Source organism: Pristiophorus japonicus, chromosome 16, assembly GCF_044704955.1.
Source record: "Pristiophorus japonicus isolate sPriJap1 chromosome 16, sPriJap1.hap1, whole genome shotgun sequence".
Taxonomy (NCBI): domain Eukaryota; kingdom Metazoa; phylum Chordata; class Chondrichthyes; family Pristiophoridae; genus Pristiophorus; species Pristiophorus japonicus.
Window position 1 is genome coordinate 61,296,683 of NC_091992.1, and position 16,765 is coordinate 61,313,447.

Below are 16,765 nucleotides of genomic sequence, written 5' to 3' on the forward strand. Positions count from 1 at the left end.
AGGTTAAAAAAAATGTATCAAAAATTAAGGTTCCTAATAGTGCAGGAGAAATATCAAAAGTACAGAAAGGAGGGATATACTTGCATTGGAGGCAGTTCAGAAACGGTTCACGAGGTTAATTCCTGAGATGAAGGGATTGTCTTATGAAGAAAGGTTGAGCAGATTGGGCTTTAGAAGAATGAGAGGTGATCTTATCAAAACGTATAAGATACTGAGGGGGCTTGACAGGGTAGATGCAGAGAGGATGTTTCCCTTCGTGGAGGAATCTAGAACTAGGGGGCATAGTTTCACAATAAGGGGCCGCCCATTTAAAACTGAGATGAGGAGGAATTTCTTCTCTCAGAGGGTCAAGAATCTGTGGAATTCTCTGCCCCAGAGAGCTGTGGAGGCTGGGTCATTGAATATATTTAAGGCGGAGATAGACAGATTTTTGAGCGATAAGGGAGTGAAGGGTTATGGGGAGTGGACAGGGAAGTGGAGCTGAGTCCATGATCAGATTAGCCATGATCTTATTGAATGGTGGAGTAGGCTCGAGGGGCCGAATGGCCTACTCCTGCTCCTATTTCTTGTGTTCTTATGAACTAAAGAGGCAGATGAGAAGGGTGATGGGAGAAGACTGGTCGTTGACATGAAGGGTAATAGCATTAGAAGTGAAGAGGGGTGGGCCACTGAGGGACAACGGCAATCTGATAAGAGAATGAAAGAGATCATTGAGAGTTTTGTCTGTAATTGGAGGTAAGCGAGCGAAGAGTTGCAGGAGTACTTGAAGAGAGCGTGAAGGTGTACAATAATCACCACGTGACCAAGTGCACAACTGCCATTATAAATGTGGACGGAGGAATTTATAATGGGAATGTTGGCAGACGCAACATTTTAATCTATAATATCTATAACATCTGTAGAAAAATGGAATATTAACTTATCACTAAAGGACTAAAGTGCAGCGTGTGATGTCAAGGAAAGCCAAGCAGTCTGAGTGAGATGTCAGGCTGCCAACTGTCTGACAGATTGCGAGCTATCTCCGTTATTGTGTTGTGCATGAAAGGTTTTTTCAATTTTCGCTTCAAATAGGGTGAATAGATGGGAACGGCCTTTGTAAGAGTGACCCCTGGCATTATACACGAGCAAGTTATTTTCCTGTGCAAATTGAAATTGCTTTTCTGAAAGGAATCCATTGAGCACCTTTGTAATTGGGACATACTTGGAGCCGACAGTTGGCTTCAAGGGGAAGGACCGTCTGACGGGATTAGCTTGTGCTTTACAAAGCATTCAGCACACTTCCCTGGAATTGGCTCCCGTTAATGTGAACTGGAGCCACTGGAGGATGCAGCTGGCTCCCGAGTCAGGCATGTGCAAGAACGACCTTGAGGAAGGTGACTGCCGTGATGGGGCTCATTGAGAAATTTGCCATTAAGGCGCTTCATTATAAAGCTATAAAAAATACCTACATTTCTGCAGACAATCACAGTATATTTGAATTAAAAGTGCTCTCCCAGACTGGGGTTCCCCTTTAATTTTTGCATTCAGGGTTAGGGCACCACCTAAAACAAGTGATTCGCTCATTTATTTCATTGCTGTTTGTGGGAGCTTGCTGTGCGCAAATCGGTTCATGTGTTACGATAGTGACTGCACTGTAAAAGCATTTCATTGGCTGTAAAAGTGCTTTGGGATGCCTTGAGATCGTGAAAGACACTATACAAGTACAAGTTTGTTCTTTCATTCAATCTCTCGGGTCTTCACTGCGCACGTCTCACGCTTGCTGTTCTTTTCAGGGAACCAACATCGCAGCTGGGAAGGCGATGGGCATCGTCGTGGCGACCGCCGTCAGCACCGAGATTGGCAAGATCCGCAACCAGATGGTGGCCACGGAGAACGAGAAGACGCCCCTCCAGCAGAAGCTGGACGAGTTCGGGCAGCAACTGTCCAAGGTCATCTCCCTGATCTGCGTCGCCGTGTGGGTCATCAACATCGGCCACTTCAATGACCCGGTGCACGGCGGCTCCTGGGTGCGTGGCGCCATCTACTACTTCAAGATCGCCGTGGCGCTGGCCGTGGCGGCCATCCCCGAGGGGCTACCCGCTGTCATCACCACCTGTCTGGCCCTCGGCACCCGCCGCATGGCCAAGAAGAATGCCATCGTCCGCAGCCTGCCCTCGGTCGAAACCCTGGGCTGCACCTCCATCATTTGCTCCGACAAGACTGGCACGCTCACCACCAACCAGATGTCCGTCTGCAAGGTAAGTGCACCCACTGTAAAGGCACTTTTTCACCAGGCCATTGGCTTACCCGATGGTTATTTGTGACCAAGGGTCAAATATTGGGGCTGGAAGTTTGCTCAGAGGTTTTATAAGTGTCTAATGTCGGGCGGTCGCTAAATTTAACGCCGGGAAATGGTTTGCGACGGCAGCCACAACATTCAGTGGTTATGCCCCGATAGTGGGGCGGAGCACTAAGGGAGGCGTTCCACACTTCTCTCGGGGCGCTAGGCCGGGTGAGCAACTGAATATCCCGTGCTAAAGAGCCGTCAGAGAGGCCTCGCTGCAACAAAACCGAATGGGAACAAAAACCATTCCCGATACAATACTCGCCCCAAATAAAGTTAAGTCGCAAAAACAAACTATCACTCACATTTACCTCGTGCAGTCATTGAATACCTCAGCCCCCCGGGACAGCCCGGACCACCCGCTATCTCTGGCGGGGTCACTAGGGGGCGCTACGGGTGCAGCGCAAACCAAATGTTGCCGCCGTGTCGATACTGGGGGCGTTGCACACCGACGTGGTGCTCCCGGGCGATACTCCTCAGCGCCAGCGGTACCGGCACACTGAATTTGCCGAGCGGCGCTAATGCTTGCGCTCGCGGCTGCAAACCCTTCAGCGACCCTGTTCCGACCCATGCCAGGGGCCCTATCCCTTCGAGTGTCTAGCCCGAGATCTTTGGCTTTTTGGTCCAGGCCCAATAGCTGCAAAAAAATACCCCACCCTCGATCACAAAATGACTGGTTCTGATGTGGGGGAACAAGAAAAAAATGTATCTTTGGTTGAACCGGTGTTCCCAGTGACCGATCGTATTCCATCAGTCAGACTACAGTGTTCTGGACTTCTGATTTCAGGTATCAGCCTTGGCACATTGGTCCCACTCTCACTCACCTCTGAAGGTTGTCAGTTCCAGTCCCACTCTGGAGATTTGAGCACGTATCCTAGGCTGATACTCCAGAGCTACAGAGCTACACTGTCAGAGGTGCCGTCCTCAGACGAAACATTCAACCGAGGTGCCGTATGCCCTCTCGGGTGAATGTAAAAGATCCCATGGCACTATTCGAAGAAGCGCAGGCGAGTTCTCCCAGTGTCCTGACCAATATTTATCTTTCCACCAGCACCACCTAAAACAGATGATTCGGTCATTTATTTCATTGCTGTTTGTGGGAGCTTGCTGTGCGCAAATCGGCTCCCATGGTTCGTATGTTACAACAGTGACTGCACTGCAAAAGTACTTCATTGGCTGTGGGATGTCTTGCGCTCGTGAAAGACACTATATAAATACAAGTTTGTTTTGCCATTGAGTACCGTACGGTCATAACATGAGGCAGTTATATTATTATGGGCTTCTAACAGATTTGTAATTATTAAAAGAAAAGAAAGAAAGGCTTGCATTTATATAGTGCCTTTCACGACCACCGGATGTCTCAAAGCACATTACAGTCAATGAAGTACTTTTGGAGTGTAGTCACTGTTGTAATGTGGGAAATTAGAGTAATGCAAGGTCCATAGTACAGGGCACCAGCGAGGCTGAGGAGAACGATGAGGAGGTAAATTGGGAAGTGGTTTGGCGAGGGCAAGCTTGGGTTCTCAAACTCTGTGCGGTGTTGGAGGACAGAGGTCAGAAGTTCCAAAGTTTTGAGATCCTGAGTTTGAGTATGAAATGGTGCAATGAGTCTTGGCCTCAAATAACAACAACAACAACTTATATTTATATAGCGCCTTTAACGTAGTGAAACTTCCCAAGGCACTTCACAGGAGTATTATGAGATAAAAATTTGACACCGAGCCGCAAAAGTAGAAATTATGGCAGGTGACCAAAAGCTTGGTCGAAGAGGTAGGTTTTAAGGAGCGTCTTGAAGGAGGACAGAGAGGTAGAGAGGCAGAGAGGTTTAGGCAGGGAGGTTCAGAGCTTGGGGCCAGGCAACAGAAGGCCTTCTCACAATGGTTGAGCGATTATAATCAGGGATGCTCAAGAGGGCAGAATTAGAGGAGCGCAGACATCTCGGGGGGGGGGGGGGGGGGGGTGGTGGGAGTTGTGAGGCTGGAGGAGATTACAGAGACAGGGAGGGGCGAGGCCATGGAGGGATTTGAAAATAAGGATAAGAATTTTGAAAGCGAGGCGTTGCTTAACCGGAAGCCAATGTAGGTCAGCGAGCACAGGGGTGATGGGTGAGCGGGACTTGATGCGAGTTAGGACACAGGGCAGCCGAGTTTTGGATCACCTCTGGTTTACATAGGGTAGAATGTGGGAGGCCAGCCAGGTGTGCGTTGGAATAGTCAAGCCTAGAGGCAACAAAGGCATGGTTGAGGGCTTCAGCACCAGATGAACTGAGTCAGGGGCGGGGACGGGCGATGTTACGGAGGTGGAAATAGGCGGTTTTAGTTATGCTGTGGATATGTGGCCGGAAGCTCATTTCAGGGTCAAACATGACACCAAGGTTGCGAACAGTCTGGTTCAGCCTCAGGCAGGAGTTGGGGAGAGGGATGGAATCAGTGTCGAGGGAACAGAGTTTGTGGCAGGGACCGAAAACAATGGCTTTGGTCTTCCCAATATTCAGTTGGAGAAAAGTTCTGCTCATCCAGAACTGGATGTCGGATAAGCAGTCAGACAATTTAGAGACAGTGGAGGGGTCGAGAGAAGTGAGAAACAATGAGAATGCAGGGAAACAAGAAAATATGTGGGAGCTTGCTGTGTGCAGATTGGCTGGCGTGACATATATTTGGAGCTAGGGAGGAAGGAGAGAGTGAATTTCTGCAGGTTGCAGAGCAGGCTTGAGGGGCTGTATGGCCTACCTCTGCTCCTAGTTCTTATAGAAACATAGAAAATAGGTGCAGGAGTAGGCCATTCGGCCCTTCTAGCCTGCACTGCCATTCAATGAATTCATGGCTGAACATGCAACTTCAGTATCCCATTCCTGCTTTCTCGCCATATCCCTTGATCCCCCTAGTAGTAAGGACTTCATCTAACTCCCTTTTGAATATATTTAGTGAATTGGCCTCAACTACTTTCTGTGGTAGAGAATTCCACAGGTTCACCACTCTCTGGGTGAAGAAGTTTCTCCTCATCTCGGTCCTAAATGGCCTACCCCTTATCCTTAGACTGTGACCCCTGGTTCTGGACTTCCCCAACATTGGGAACATTCTTCCTGCATCCAACCTGTCTAAACCCGTCAGAATTTTAAACGTTTCTATGAGATCCCCTCTCATTCTTCTGAACTCCAGTGAATACAAGCCCAGTTGATCCAGTCTTTCTTGATAGGTCAGTCCCACCATCCCGGGAATCAGTCTGGTGAACCTTCGCTGCACTCCCTCAATAGCAAGAATGTCCTTCCTCAAGTTAGGAGACCAAAACTGTACACAATACTCCAGGTGTGGCCTCACCAAGGCCCTGTACAACTGCAGTAACACCTCCCTGCCCCTGTACTCAAATCCCCTCGCTATGAAGGCCAACATGCCATTTGCTTTCTTAACCCCTGCTGTACCTGCATGCCAACCTTCAATGACTGATGTACCATGACACCCAGATCTCGTTGCATCTCTCCTTTTCCTAATCTGTCACCATTCAGATAATAGTCTGTCTCTCTGTTTTTACCACCAAAGTGGATAACCTCACATTTATCCACATTATACTTCATCTGCCATGCATTTGCCCACTCACCTAACCTATCCAAATCACTCTGCAGCCTCATAGCATCCTCCTCGCAGCTCACACTGCCACCCAACTTAGTGTCATCCGCAAATTTGGAGATACTACATTTAATCCCCTCGTCTAAATCATTAATGTACAGTGTAAACATCTGAGGCCCCAGCACAGAACCTTGCGGTACCCCACTAGTCACTGCCTGCCATTCTGAAAAGTACCCATTTACTCCTACTCTTTGCTTCCTGTCTGACAACCAGTTCTCAATCCATGTCAGCACACTACCCCCAATCCCATGTGCTTTAACTTTGCACATTATCATCAGCTTATTAAGATTTATACATGTTCTGATCAGTTTCTCTTCCTTATCATTCTCGAGTACCTTCAGTTGTACAGCCCTAGAAGGTTTGAAATCTTGCGGGAGCTTTGTGCTGGAGCACGTTTAGAGTTTCAAGGCTGTAACTATTCTGCCAGTCAGAGGTTAAATAAGATGGCGGGGCATTGATCTTATGAATTCATCAGCTATTACAGAGCACGTGTTTGTTTTGTAGGAGCACCTGGTCACTGGAAGCAGCCACATTCAGGACAAGGAGCTCCTTCAAAAGCAATACTTGCAGGCTCATTGCCGTAGTGGTTATGTTGTAGGAACTATTTATGACTTTCACACCTCCCACTTGGGATATTAGAGTGAGTTTCATAGACCTGAGTCTGGCTGGACAGAAACACACAGATACACTGGGCTGGATTTTAGGCTCTTCTGTTTTCGGGACAAAAACGGAGGCGGGGCAGGAAAGTTATCGGCCAGGAATAGTTTGTGCTTTGATAAGGAATTTTTGCCATCAGGGCCCTGCGTCAGGGAGTGCAACGCAAAGGGAGGCGCTGTACAACTTTTCGTGGCACAAAAATGTGAAACTCGCAAACTAAAGTGTCGGGCCGTGAACACTCCGAGAGCACAAACATTGCCCACGCAACCACAACACAAATCGCTGAAAAAATTCAAAAAACAAACTCTTGCACTTACCTTCGGCGAACTTGGAAAGTCCAATCTCCTACCGGTGTCGCACGGAGAGGTGTTGCACACCCAACGGTGCTGCCGCAGGAACGGACCAGGGGATCGCGCTGGGGCGCAGGAGACCTGAACGTCGCCTTTCACGTTGCTCCGGGGCAGAACCCCGAGAGCAAAGGACTGGAAAATCTTTAACGTCCATCTGAGTGGGCAGACATGTCCTCGGTTTAACGTCTCATTCGAAAGACTGTACCTCCGGCAGTGCAGCACTTCCTCAGCACTGCACTGGAGTGTCAGCCTAGAATTTGTGCTACGAGTGCCTGGAGTGGGACTTGAACCCACAACCTTCTGACTCAGAGACGCGAGTGCTGCCCACTGAGCCACAGCTGACAATTGTGCATCTTGGCTTTACACACTTGAGGGTTTAGGCAGCCAGGTGGTTGTGAGCGATATCTAGAGAGAAGTGCCAGAGGCTGCCCTCCATTCTCTGGGTCGAATCATCTTCCTTGTGCAGTTGGAAGAGAGAGTTGGTGTGCAAACTTTCTCTGTTGGAAAACATGTAACAGATGTATTTCCGCCTTGCTGTTGACTCTTTGTCTGTCCGATTTGTAATGATAGGCTTCACAACTAGCACGTTCAAGGGTGAAAAAGAGGGCAAAATCTGTCAGGAATAGTTTGCTGATCTTCAGTCAGAGCGCAGGAAAGTGGAGCTTTCCAAACTAATCATTTCATTATGCTCACCCTAGAGGCAGTGTTTGGGACCAACATTTCACATTGCTCAGCTTATTCTGAAGCCCCAATTAGTTCCAGATGGATGAGGGTTGATTACATCCTTGGCTGCAGCACTAATGAGGATGTATTGGATGAAAAGTCCCATCAAAGTCCACCTCGTTTATCAACCTCCACATGCTCTGCCCCTCTGTGGTTCACGGTTGTACATTTACACCGCATTCATTCCCAGTCCCCCTCCATGTGGAAATGCCCCCGCCTCCCCACTACTGAAATACAAACAGCAGATTTTTCACTTCAACAGGTGTATGCTGGAAGTAGAAGTTAGTTCGTCAATTAATACACCCTCCTCCCTGATGAAATAGCTAAACTGGGAGTTAACATGCCAGCGTGACGTGCTGAGGGAGTGCTGCACTGTCGGAGTTGCCATCTATTGGGTGAGACGTTAAACCGAGGCCCCGAGCACCCCTTCAGGTGGACGATAAAGATCCCACGGCACTGTTTCGAAGAAGAACTGGGTAGTTATCCCTAGTGTCCTGGCCAATATTTATCCCTCAAACCATTATCACTAAAACAGATTATCTGGTCATCATCACATTGCTGTTCGTGGGAGCTTGCTGCGACCATATTGGCTGCCGTGTTTCCCACATTACAACAGTGACCACACTCCAAAAGTACTTCATTGTGTAAAGTGCTGTGGAACATCCAGAAGTTATGAAAGGCGCTATTTAAATACAAGCCTTTCTTGGCTATCTTTCAAACTGTCGCGTCATAACGCTCATGCAGCACACCATCTCAAAGCAACTAAGTGTTGCTGAAATAAAAACCGAAAGTGCTGGAAATCGCAGCAAGTCAGTCAGCGTCTGTGGAAAGAAACAGAGTTAACGTTTCGGGTCTGTGTTAGAGATGTAACAGATTCTTAAGCAAGTGCAGGGGCAGTGAAAGGGGGAGGGGAGGAAAGAACAAAAGGGAAGGTCTGTGATCAGGGGGAAGGCAGGAGAGATTAGAGAGACAAAAGGGATGATGGGCAGAAATGAGATGGTAATGGCAGAAGTTAGGAAACCAAAGATGAGTTTAGATAGGGAGTGAATAGTGGGATCATCACCGGCTGCCCTGGGAAAGAGAAACAAAAGGGGAGGACTTGGGTTAAAATAAAGGGAGGAAAGGGGAATACATTGCTCAGATCTGAGCTTCAGATTTGTGTTCCCATTGCTGTGTATTGTGCCTCAGTTAGTTTACTATTCACTTGTTTGAATAGGTAACTGTGAACAAAGCTATGCTAATATTTTATGTGCTAAAGGAGGGGTAGGCTGAGAGAGTTTGTAGTTTATATCGAATGTATATTAGGTGCCCATGGTTTGTACAGGTTGGATTAGAGTCCTGCTTTCCGTAGCAGGAAATCTCCTATTTAACCATTTGCTTACTGCTAGTCAGGGCTGATTGAGGTGGTGCTGATATCCGCTCAAAATCCCAGTTTTACTTGCCATAATCAATAAAAAGCTAAGTTGTGTGCCTCTAAATGTCACTTGTCTTTGTGAAAGACTCCCACTTTCTCCTGCTGTCACTCACAGTGATACTTGCATACAGTATCAGTAAAAATACACCCACAGGCCTCAAAGTGATATGGGAAACATCTGTCTGCCTCAGATCTGAGCTTCACCCGTCACAGCTGTTGCTGCTGCATATTTATTGACGTTCATTTGATCCACCACCACCCAGTCATTGGCTTCTGTCCCTGCCTCTCACACAGGCACTGAGTGGCCAACCTGGGCGGGGAGATAAGCTGGCAAAGTCATCAGCAACAACAGCCTGTATTTATATAGCACCTTTAAAGTAGTAAAACGTCCCAAGGCACTTCACAGGAGAGTTTTAGGACATATGAAAGAAAGACTTGCATTCATATAGCGCCTTTCACGACCACCGGATGCCTCAAAGCGCTTTATAGCCAATGAAGTACTTCTTTTGGGGTGTGGTCACTGTTGTAATGTGGGAAACGCGGCAGCCAATTTGCGCACAGCAAGCTCCCACAAACAGCAATGAGATAATGACCAGATAATCTGCTTTTGTTATGTTGATTGAGGGATAAATATTGGCCAGGACACCGGGGATAACTCCCCTGCTCTTCTTCACAATAGTGCCATGGGATCTTTTACAACCACCTGAGAGAGCAGATGGGGCCTCGGTTTAACATCTCCTTCAAAAGACGGCACCTCAGACAGTGCAGCACTCCCTCAGCATTGCACTGGCACGCCAGCCTAGATTTTTGTGCTCAAGTCCCTGGAGTGGGACTTGAGCCCACAACCTTCTGACTCAAAGGCGAGAGTGCTGCCCACTGAGCCACGGCTGACATTTGAAATTAGAAAGCTAGGCGCTATTAACAGGCGCAGCCAACAGAAACGTTCAAACAGGCTAGAGAAATGTTAAAAAGGAATAAATTTGTCTGGTGATGTGCAGCTAACTGAATCAGAGTTTGGTGTTGAGCTGTAGGATGGGTGCGTATCGCTGATTGTTATCAGCACTGTATTTGAAAGGCTGTGGAGTCTGGACTTTAGAGGGCCTTAAGGGGCTGGATTTTAGGCTTTGATGTTTTTGGGGCGGTGATGGCGGCAGGGCGGGTAAGTTAGCACCCGTGAACAGTTTGCGCCTCAGTCAGTAACATTAGGCAGCTGGGCCCTGAGTCAGGGGCGCAGCGCTAAGGGAGGTGTTGTACACCTCTCTCGGGCGTTAGCACGGGAAACTCCCGAGCTAAAGAGCCGGGCCGGGAGCGCTCCGAGAGGCACCTGGGGAGGGGGGCGGGGGGTAGTGGGGGGGAAACCTTAAAAAAAAAGCCACAAACATTGACCACGCTACTACAACACAAATCGGTAAAAAAATTAAAAGGAACAACAATCACACTTACCTCAGGAGTCCATTACTCACCTCTTCGCCGACGGGTGGATGGACTGCTCTGGTTTCCCCGACGGTCAGTGCGAGATGCGCTGTGGGGTGGACGGGTCAGGCAGGAGCTCAAACTCGTGCCGGTGTCGCAACCAGGGATGTTGCTCACCGGGCGCAGCTCTTCCGGGCCGTGCTGCTCCACGCCGCCGCTAAACCAGACCCGAGGATCGCCGCGGGGCGCTGGAGGCTGAGCGCCCGGCCAGAACACTTCACCACCGCCAGTGCCACTGCTCCGGGGCGTAAAACGGAGCGCAGAAGGCCCGGAAATCCAAGTCATGGGTGTTTCACCACTGGGTATCTGCTCACCCAGGTCACTAGATCAAGACAGGGTCATTCTCCCAGCATTCCCCACACCCAGATCACTAGATCAAGACAGGGTCATTCTCCCAGCATTCCCCACACCCAGGTCACTAGATCAACACAGGGTCATTCTCCCAGCATTCCCCACACCCAGGTCACAAGATCAACACAGGGCCATCCTCCCAGCATTCCCCACACCCAGGTCACTAGATCAACACAGGGTCATTCTCCCAGCATTCCCCACACCCAGGTCACTAGATCAACATAGGGTCATTCTCCCAGCATTCCCCACACCCAGGTCACTAGATCAACACAGGGTCATTCTCCCAGCATTCCCCACACCCAGGTCACTAGATCAACATTGGGTAATTCTCCCAGCATTCCCCACATCCAGGTCACTAGGTCAACACAGGGTCATTCTCCCAGCATTCCCCACACCCAGGTCACTAGATCAACACAGGGTCATCCTCCCAGCATTCCCCACAATTAGATCACTAGATCAAGACAGGGTCATTCTCCCAGCATTCCCCAAACCCAGGTCACTAGATCAAGACAGGGTCATTCTCCCAGCATTCCCTACACCCAGGTCACTAGATCAACACAGGGTCATTCTCCCAGCATTCAGTCAATGCCAGTTACCCTTGGCTGTGAATATTTGGGGTGTACTAACAATAGTTCGAGGTTATTGAACAGTATGTCAACAGTTAGTAAATGATGTGACAAATTGATGTCTGCCTTGGCACCGTGTAAATGGAGCGTCAGCTGCTGCTAACTCGGGTTTAATTCTAAATATTAAAGATCCGCATTATTGATTTGAAGTTTTCATTGAATGTATTTGGGGATTTGGGGAAGAAGCTTTTCATAAGCAATCATCATGAATTGGGCTCGAGGGTTAGAGTAATGAGCATTGGTTGGATATTAAAGCACCACGACCCTCTCGTTCTTCACTACTTAGTTACAAGTCACATAAAGATAGCATGGCCAAAGGGCCAGAGCAGGAGGGTGAACGAATGTCTAAATTACCACGGCAACCAGTGGATTGGGAGCAAGTAAAGATTCTCTGGAGGTCAGCGCTACCAGCAAGGCCGGCATTTATTGCCCAGCCTTAGTTACCCTGAAAAGATGGCGGTGGGCCTTCTCCTTGAACCGCGGTTTGATACAACTGAACGGTTTGCTCAGTAGGTGGTACCGAGGGCACATGTGGGCCAGACTGGGTAAGGACAGCAGCTTTCCTTCCCTAAAAGGCATTCGTGAACCAGATGGGTTTTGCGATGACCAAATTCAAATTCCCAAATCTCCCTGGTGGTATTTGTACCCAGTTGCGTGTAACTAGTCCCAGCCTGTGGATTGCTGGTCCAGTGACATTACCTTCACACTACTGTGGCCTGTCAGTACTGGTTGCAGCTTGTACTGGTATAGGTAAGCATGGCAATGAAATCCCAAAATACATGTAATTAACACAAGCCTGAAATCAAACCCAGGGCAAACCTATTATAAATGTGGTCACAGAAATTTATAAGGGGGGGGAAGGGGGGCATTGTCACAAACTTTGTCAAAACTGGGGCAACAGAAAGTTAGGTGATGCAGACAGGAAGTAAGATTCCCATTGTACATACACAGATTGGGGGAGGGGCTGAGATGGGATTCACCCCATTTTGAGCAGTGTTTATTTTTGGACTTCTAGCTGTTTGGCTCATCACATGATTTTTGTTCAGGAGTGTTGCCAATTTGAAGAAATATTTATCTTCTCAAAAGGTCTTGCCAGGGGATGAAGTAGGATTTACAAAGTCAATCTTGCTTTACTGATAACAGTGGGATGCTGCTCTTTGTCATTGGTAGGAACTTGTGGAGAAAGTACTGTGAAGACATTGAAAGTCAGATCAATGCTGTTCCTGGCTGCAGTGCAGTGATTGTACGGTGCGCTGGTTCAATACAGTTTATTGCTTTTATATCGCTTCTGATGATTGAATTTTCAGCTCACTAAAGCTGGAAGATGGTGAATGAAACGTTCTGATCCCAATTGCTCGCATCTGCTGCATATTTCTCCTGCGTGATCGTCTACACTGCAGAATTTCGTTATTTTGTTTTATTCATTCATGGGATGTGGGAGGCACTGGTAAGGCCAGCATTTATTGCCCATCCCTAATTGCCCTTGAGAAGGTGATGGTGAGCCGCCTTCTTGAACCGCTGCTCCCACAGTGCTGTTAGGGAGGGAGTTCCAGGATTGTGACCCAGCGACAATGAAGGAACGGCGATATATTTCCAAGTCAGGATGGTGTGTGAGTTGGAGCGGAACTTGGAGGTGATGGTGTTCACATGCGCCTGCTGCCCTTGTCCTTCTCGTGGTAGAGGTCGCGGGTTTGGGAGGTGCTGAGGAAGCCTTGGCGAGTTGCTGCAGTGCATCCTACAGATGGCAAGCTAGCTGTGAGGCAGGGTGTCTGAAGTTCGTTTCCCTTGCTGCATCCATGCAAGATGGTAAAGTTGAGGGATTGTCTTTAGCTGCAAGGTGTGATCAGGATCTACACTCTCAGGTGGTTGTTGAGCGCGCAAATTCATCCGCGGTTGGAGTGGAGCCAAGGCAACTTAATGGGAATTCGACATTGTCAATAGAATGACACTGGGGATTGGCAGGTTAACTTGTGAGGACAGGTTGCATAAACCTGGCTTGCATCCCCTTGAGTTTAGAAGATTGAGGGGTGATTTGATCGAGGAGTTTAAAATGATGACTTGTTTCTAGGTTAAATAAAGATAAACTATTTCCTCTGGTGGGGGAATCAAGAACAAGGGGTTGTAATGTTAAAATTACAGCTAAGCTGTTCAGGAGTAAAATCAGGAAGCAGGGTAGTGGAAACCTGGAACTGTCTCCTCCAAAAGGCTGTGGATACTGGGGCTCACTTGGAGCTTTCAAGATTAAGATTAACAGATTTTTGTAGGGTAAGGTATCAACGGATACGGAGCAAATGTGGGTAAATAAAGTTGAGGTACAGATCAGCCATGATCTGATTGAATGGCGGAATGGGCTCGAATGGCTGAATGGCCTACTTCTGATCCTAACGTCATCATCATAGGCAGTCCCTCGAAATCGAGGAAGACTTGCTTCCACTCTAAAAGTGAGTTCTCAGGTGGCTGAACAGTCCAATACAGGAATTACAGTCTCTGTCACAGGTGGGGCAGACAGTGGTTGAAGGAAAGGGTGGGTGGGGAGTCTGATTTGCCGCACGCTCTTTCCGCTGCCTGTGCTTGATTTCTGCATGCTCTCGGCGATGAGACTCGCGGTGCTCAGCGCTCTCCCAGATGCACTTTCTCCATTTAGGGCGGTCTTTGGTCAGAGGCTCCCAGGTGTCAGTGGGAATGTTGCATTTTATCAGGGAGGCTTTGAGGGTGTCTTTGTAACTTTTCCGCTGCCCACCTTTGGCTCGTTTGCTGTGAAGGAGTTCCGAGTAGAGCGCTTGATTTTGGAGTCTCATGTCTGGCATGCGAACTATGTGGCCTGCCCAGCGAAGCTGATCAAATGTGGTTAGTGTTTCAATGCTGGGGATGTTGGCCTGGTCGAGGATGCTAAATGTTGGTGCGCCTGTCCTCCCAGGGGATTTGTAGGATCTTGCGGCATCATCATTGGTGGTATTTCTCCAGCGTCTTGAGGTGTCTACTGTACATGGTCCATGTTTCTGAGCCATACAGGAGGGCGAGTATTACTACAGCCCTGTAGAGGTCTTTGAACACTCTTTTCCTCAGGCAGCCAAAGGCTGCACTAGCGCACTGGAGGTGGTGTTGGATCTCGTCGTCAATGCCTGCTCTTGTTGGTAGAAGGCCCCCGAGATAAGGGAAGTGGTCCACATTGTCCAGGGCCGCGCCGTGGATCTTGATGACTGGGGGGCAGTGCTATGTGGCGAGGTCAGGCTGGTGGAGGACCTTTGTCTTACTGATGTTTAGCTCTCCCCACCCCAACGAAGGGAAGCTGCACCGTTCCTGGAAACACTGCAATACCATGTCGATACCTGGAATGGACGGAGCAAGCCCCTGTATCACATTGTTCTTTGTGGGATCTTGCAGTGCGCATTTTGGCTGCCACGTTTCCCACACAGCACTGACTACGCTTCAAAAGTACTTAATTCGTCTGTGAAGCACTTTGGGAATTCCTGAGGTCATGAAAGTCGCGATAGAAATGCATGTTCGTTTTTCCTTCCTTCCCTCCCTCCCAGGGTTGAACATAGTGACCCCGGGATTGGTTCGAGACATCGTGTACCAATCCCCATCTTTACGCAGCCACTGAATTCAGCAAAAGAAAACACCCTCCAGGGATGAGGCGGAATAGAAATGAAGAGAGAACTGTGTTAAATAAACTGCTGCTAATTTTACACCTAAATGCACACGAGGCAGGAAGCAAAGGACTGAATCACAGAAGAATCATAGAAATTTACAGCATGGAAGGAGGCCATTTCGGCCCATTGTGTCCGCGCCGGCCAACCAAGAGCTACCCAGCCTAATCCCACTTTTCAGCTCTCGGTCCGTAGCCCTGTAGGTTACCACACTTCAAGTGCACATCCAAGTATTTTTTTTAAAGAGGTGTGGGTTTCTGCCTCTACCACCCTTTCAGGCAGTGAAATGGCACTGTTCTATGAATTTAGTGCGTTATTCAGGAGGTTAAAGATGTTTGTTTTCTTTTCGCCTCTTCATGTCAAGTCCCCCCGTCCCTCTCTTCCCCCCCCACCCCCACCAACTTTCCTCTCGCTGTTCAGGACATTTAAGAACAAAGAACAAAAAACATAAGAAATAGGAGCAGGAGTCAGCCAAAAGGCCCCTCGAACCTGCTCCGCCATTTAATAAGATCATAGCTGAACTTATACACAAACTTCACTTTCTCGCCCAATCCCCATATCCCGTGATTCCCTTCGTACCCAAAAATCAGCCTTGAATATAATCAACGACTTGAGCATCCACAGCTCTCTAGGTTAGAGAATTGCAAGGAAGAAATTCTTCCTCATCTCAGTCTTAAACAGCCGACCCCGTATCCTAAGACTCCCCAGCCAGGGGAAACAACCTCTCAGCATCTACCCTGTCAATCCCCCTCAGAAATTTAAATGTTTCAATGAGATCATCTTCCATTCTTCTAAACTCCAGAAAATATAGTCCCATTTTGCTCAATCTCTCCTCACAGGACAACATTCTCATATCAGAAATCAATATATTGAACCTTTGTTGCATCCCCTTTAAGGCAAGTATATCCTTCCTTAGGTCAGGAGACCAAAACTGTGCACATTACTCCAGGTGTGGTCTCAGCAAGTATCTGTACAATTGTAGCAATACTTCCGTACTCTTGTATTCCAGCCCCCTTGCAATAAAGGACAACATGCCATGTGCCTTCCTAATTGCTTGCTGTACCTGCATGTTAACTTTCTATTATTTGTGTACAAGGACACCCAGGTCCCTCTGAACACCAACATTTCCCAATCTCTCACTATTTAAAAAATATTCTGCTTTTCTATTCTTCCTGCCAAAGTGAATAACCTCATATTTCCTCGCATTTTATTCCATCCGCCACCTTCTTGCCCATTCACTCAGTCTATGAGGAGAAACCTCTTCACTCAGAGAGTTGTTAACCTATGGAATTCCCTACCGCAGAGAGTTGTTGATGCCAGTTCATTGGATATATTCAAGAGGGAGTTAAATGTGGCCCTTATGACTAAAGGGATCAAGGGGTATGGAGAGAAAGCAGGAAAGGGGTACTGAGGTGAATGATCTGCCATGATCTTATTGAATGGCGGTGCAGGCTTGAAGGGCCAAATGTCCTACTCCTGCACCTATTTTCTATGTTTCTATGTTTCTATCTATATCCCTTTGCAGGCTCACTGTGTCCTCCTCACTTCCAGCCCAGCTTTGTATCGTCAGCACAT

At 48.2% G+C, this 16,765-nt stretch overlaps 1 protein-coding gene across 2 annotated transcripts in view; it reads left to right on the top strand.

Moving 5' to 3' along the window:
- The window catches only part of atp2a3 (ATPase sarcoplasmic/endoplasmic reticulum Ca2+ transporting 3), a 264,096-nt gene that overhangs the window by 117,377 nt on the left and 129,954 nt on the right, over positions 1-16,765 (top strand). For both annotated transcript variants that reach the window (XM_070857381.1, XM_070857380.1), the window contains exon 8: positions 1,773-2,237. In XM_070857381.1, the coding sequence (XP_070713482.1) occupies positions 1,773-2,237 (465 nt within the window). The remainder of the gene's footprint in view (positions 1-1,772; positions 2,238-16,765) is intronic.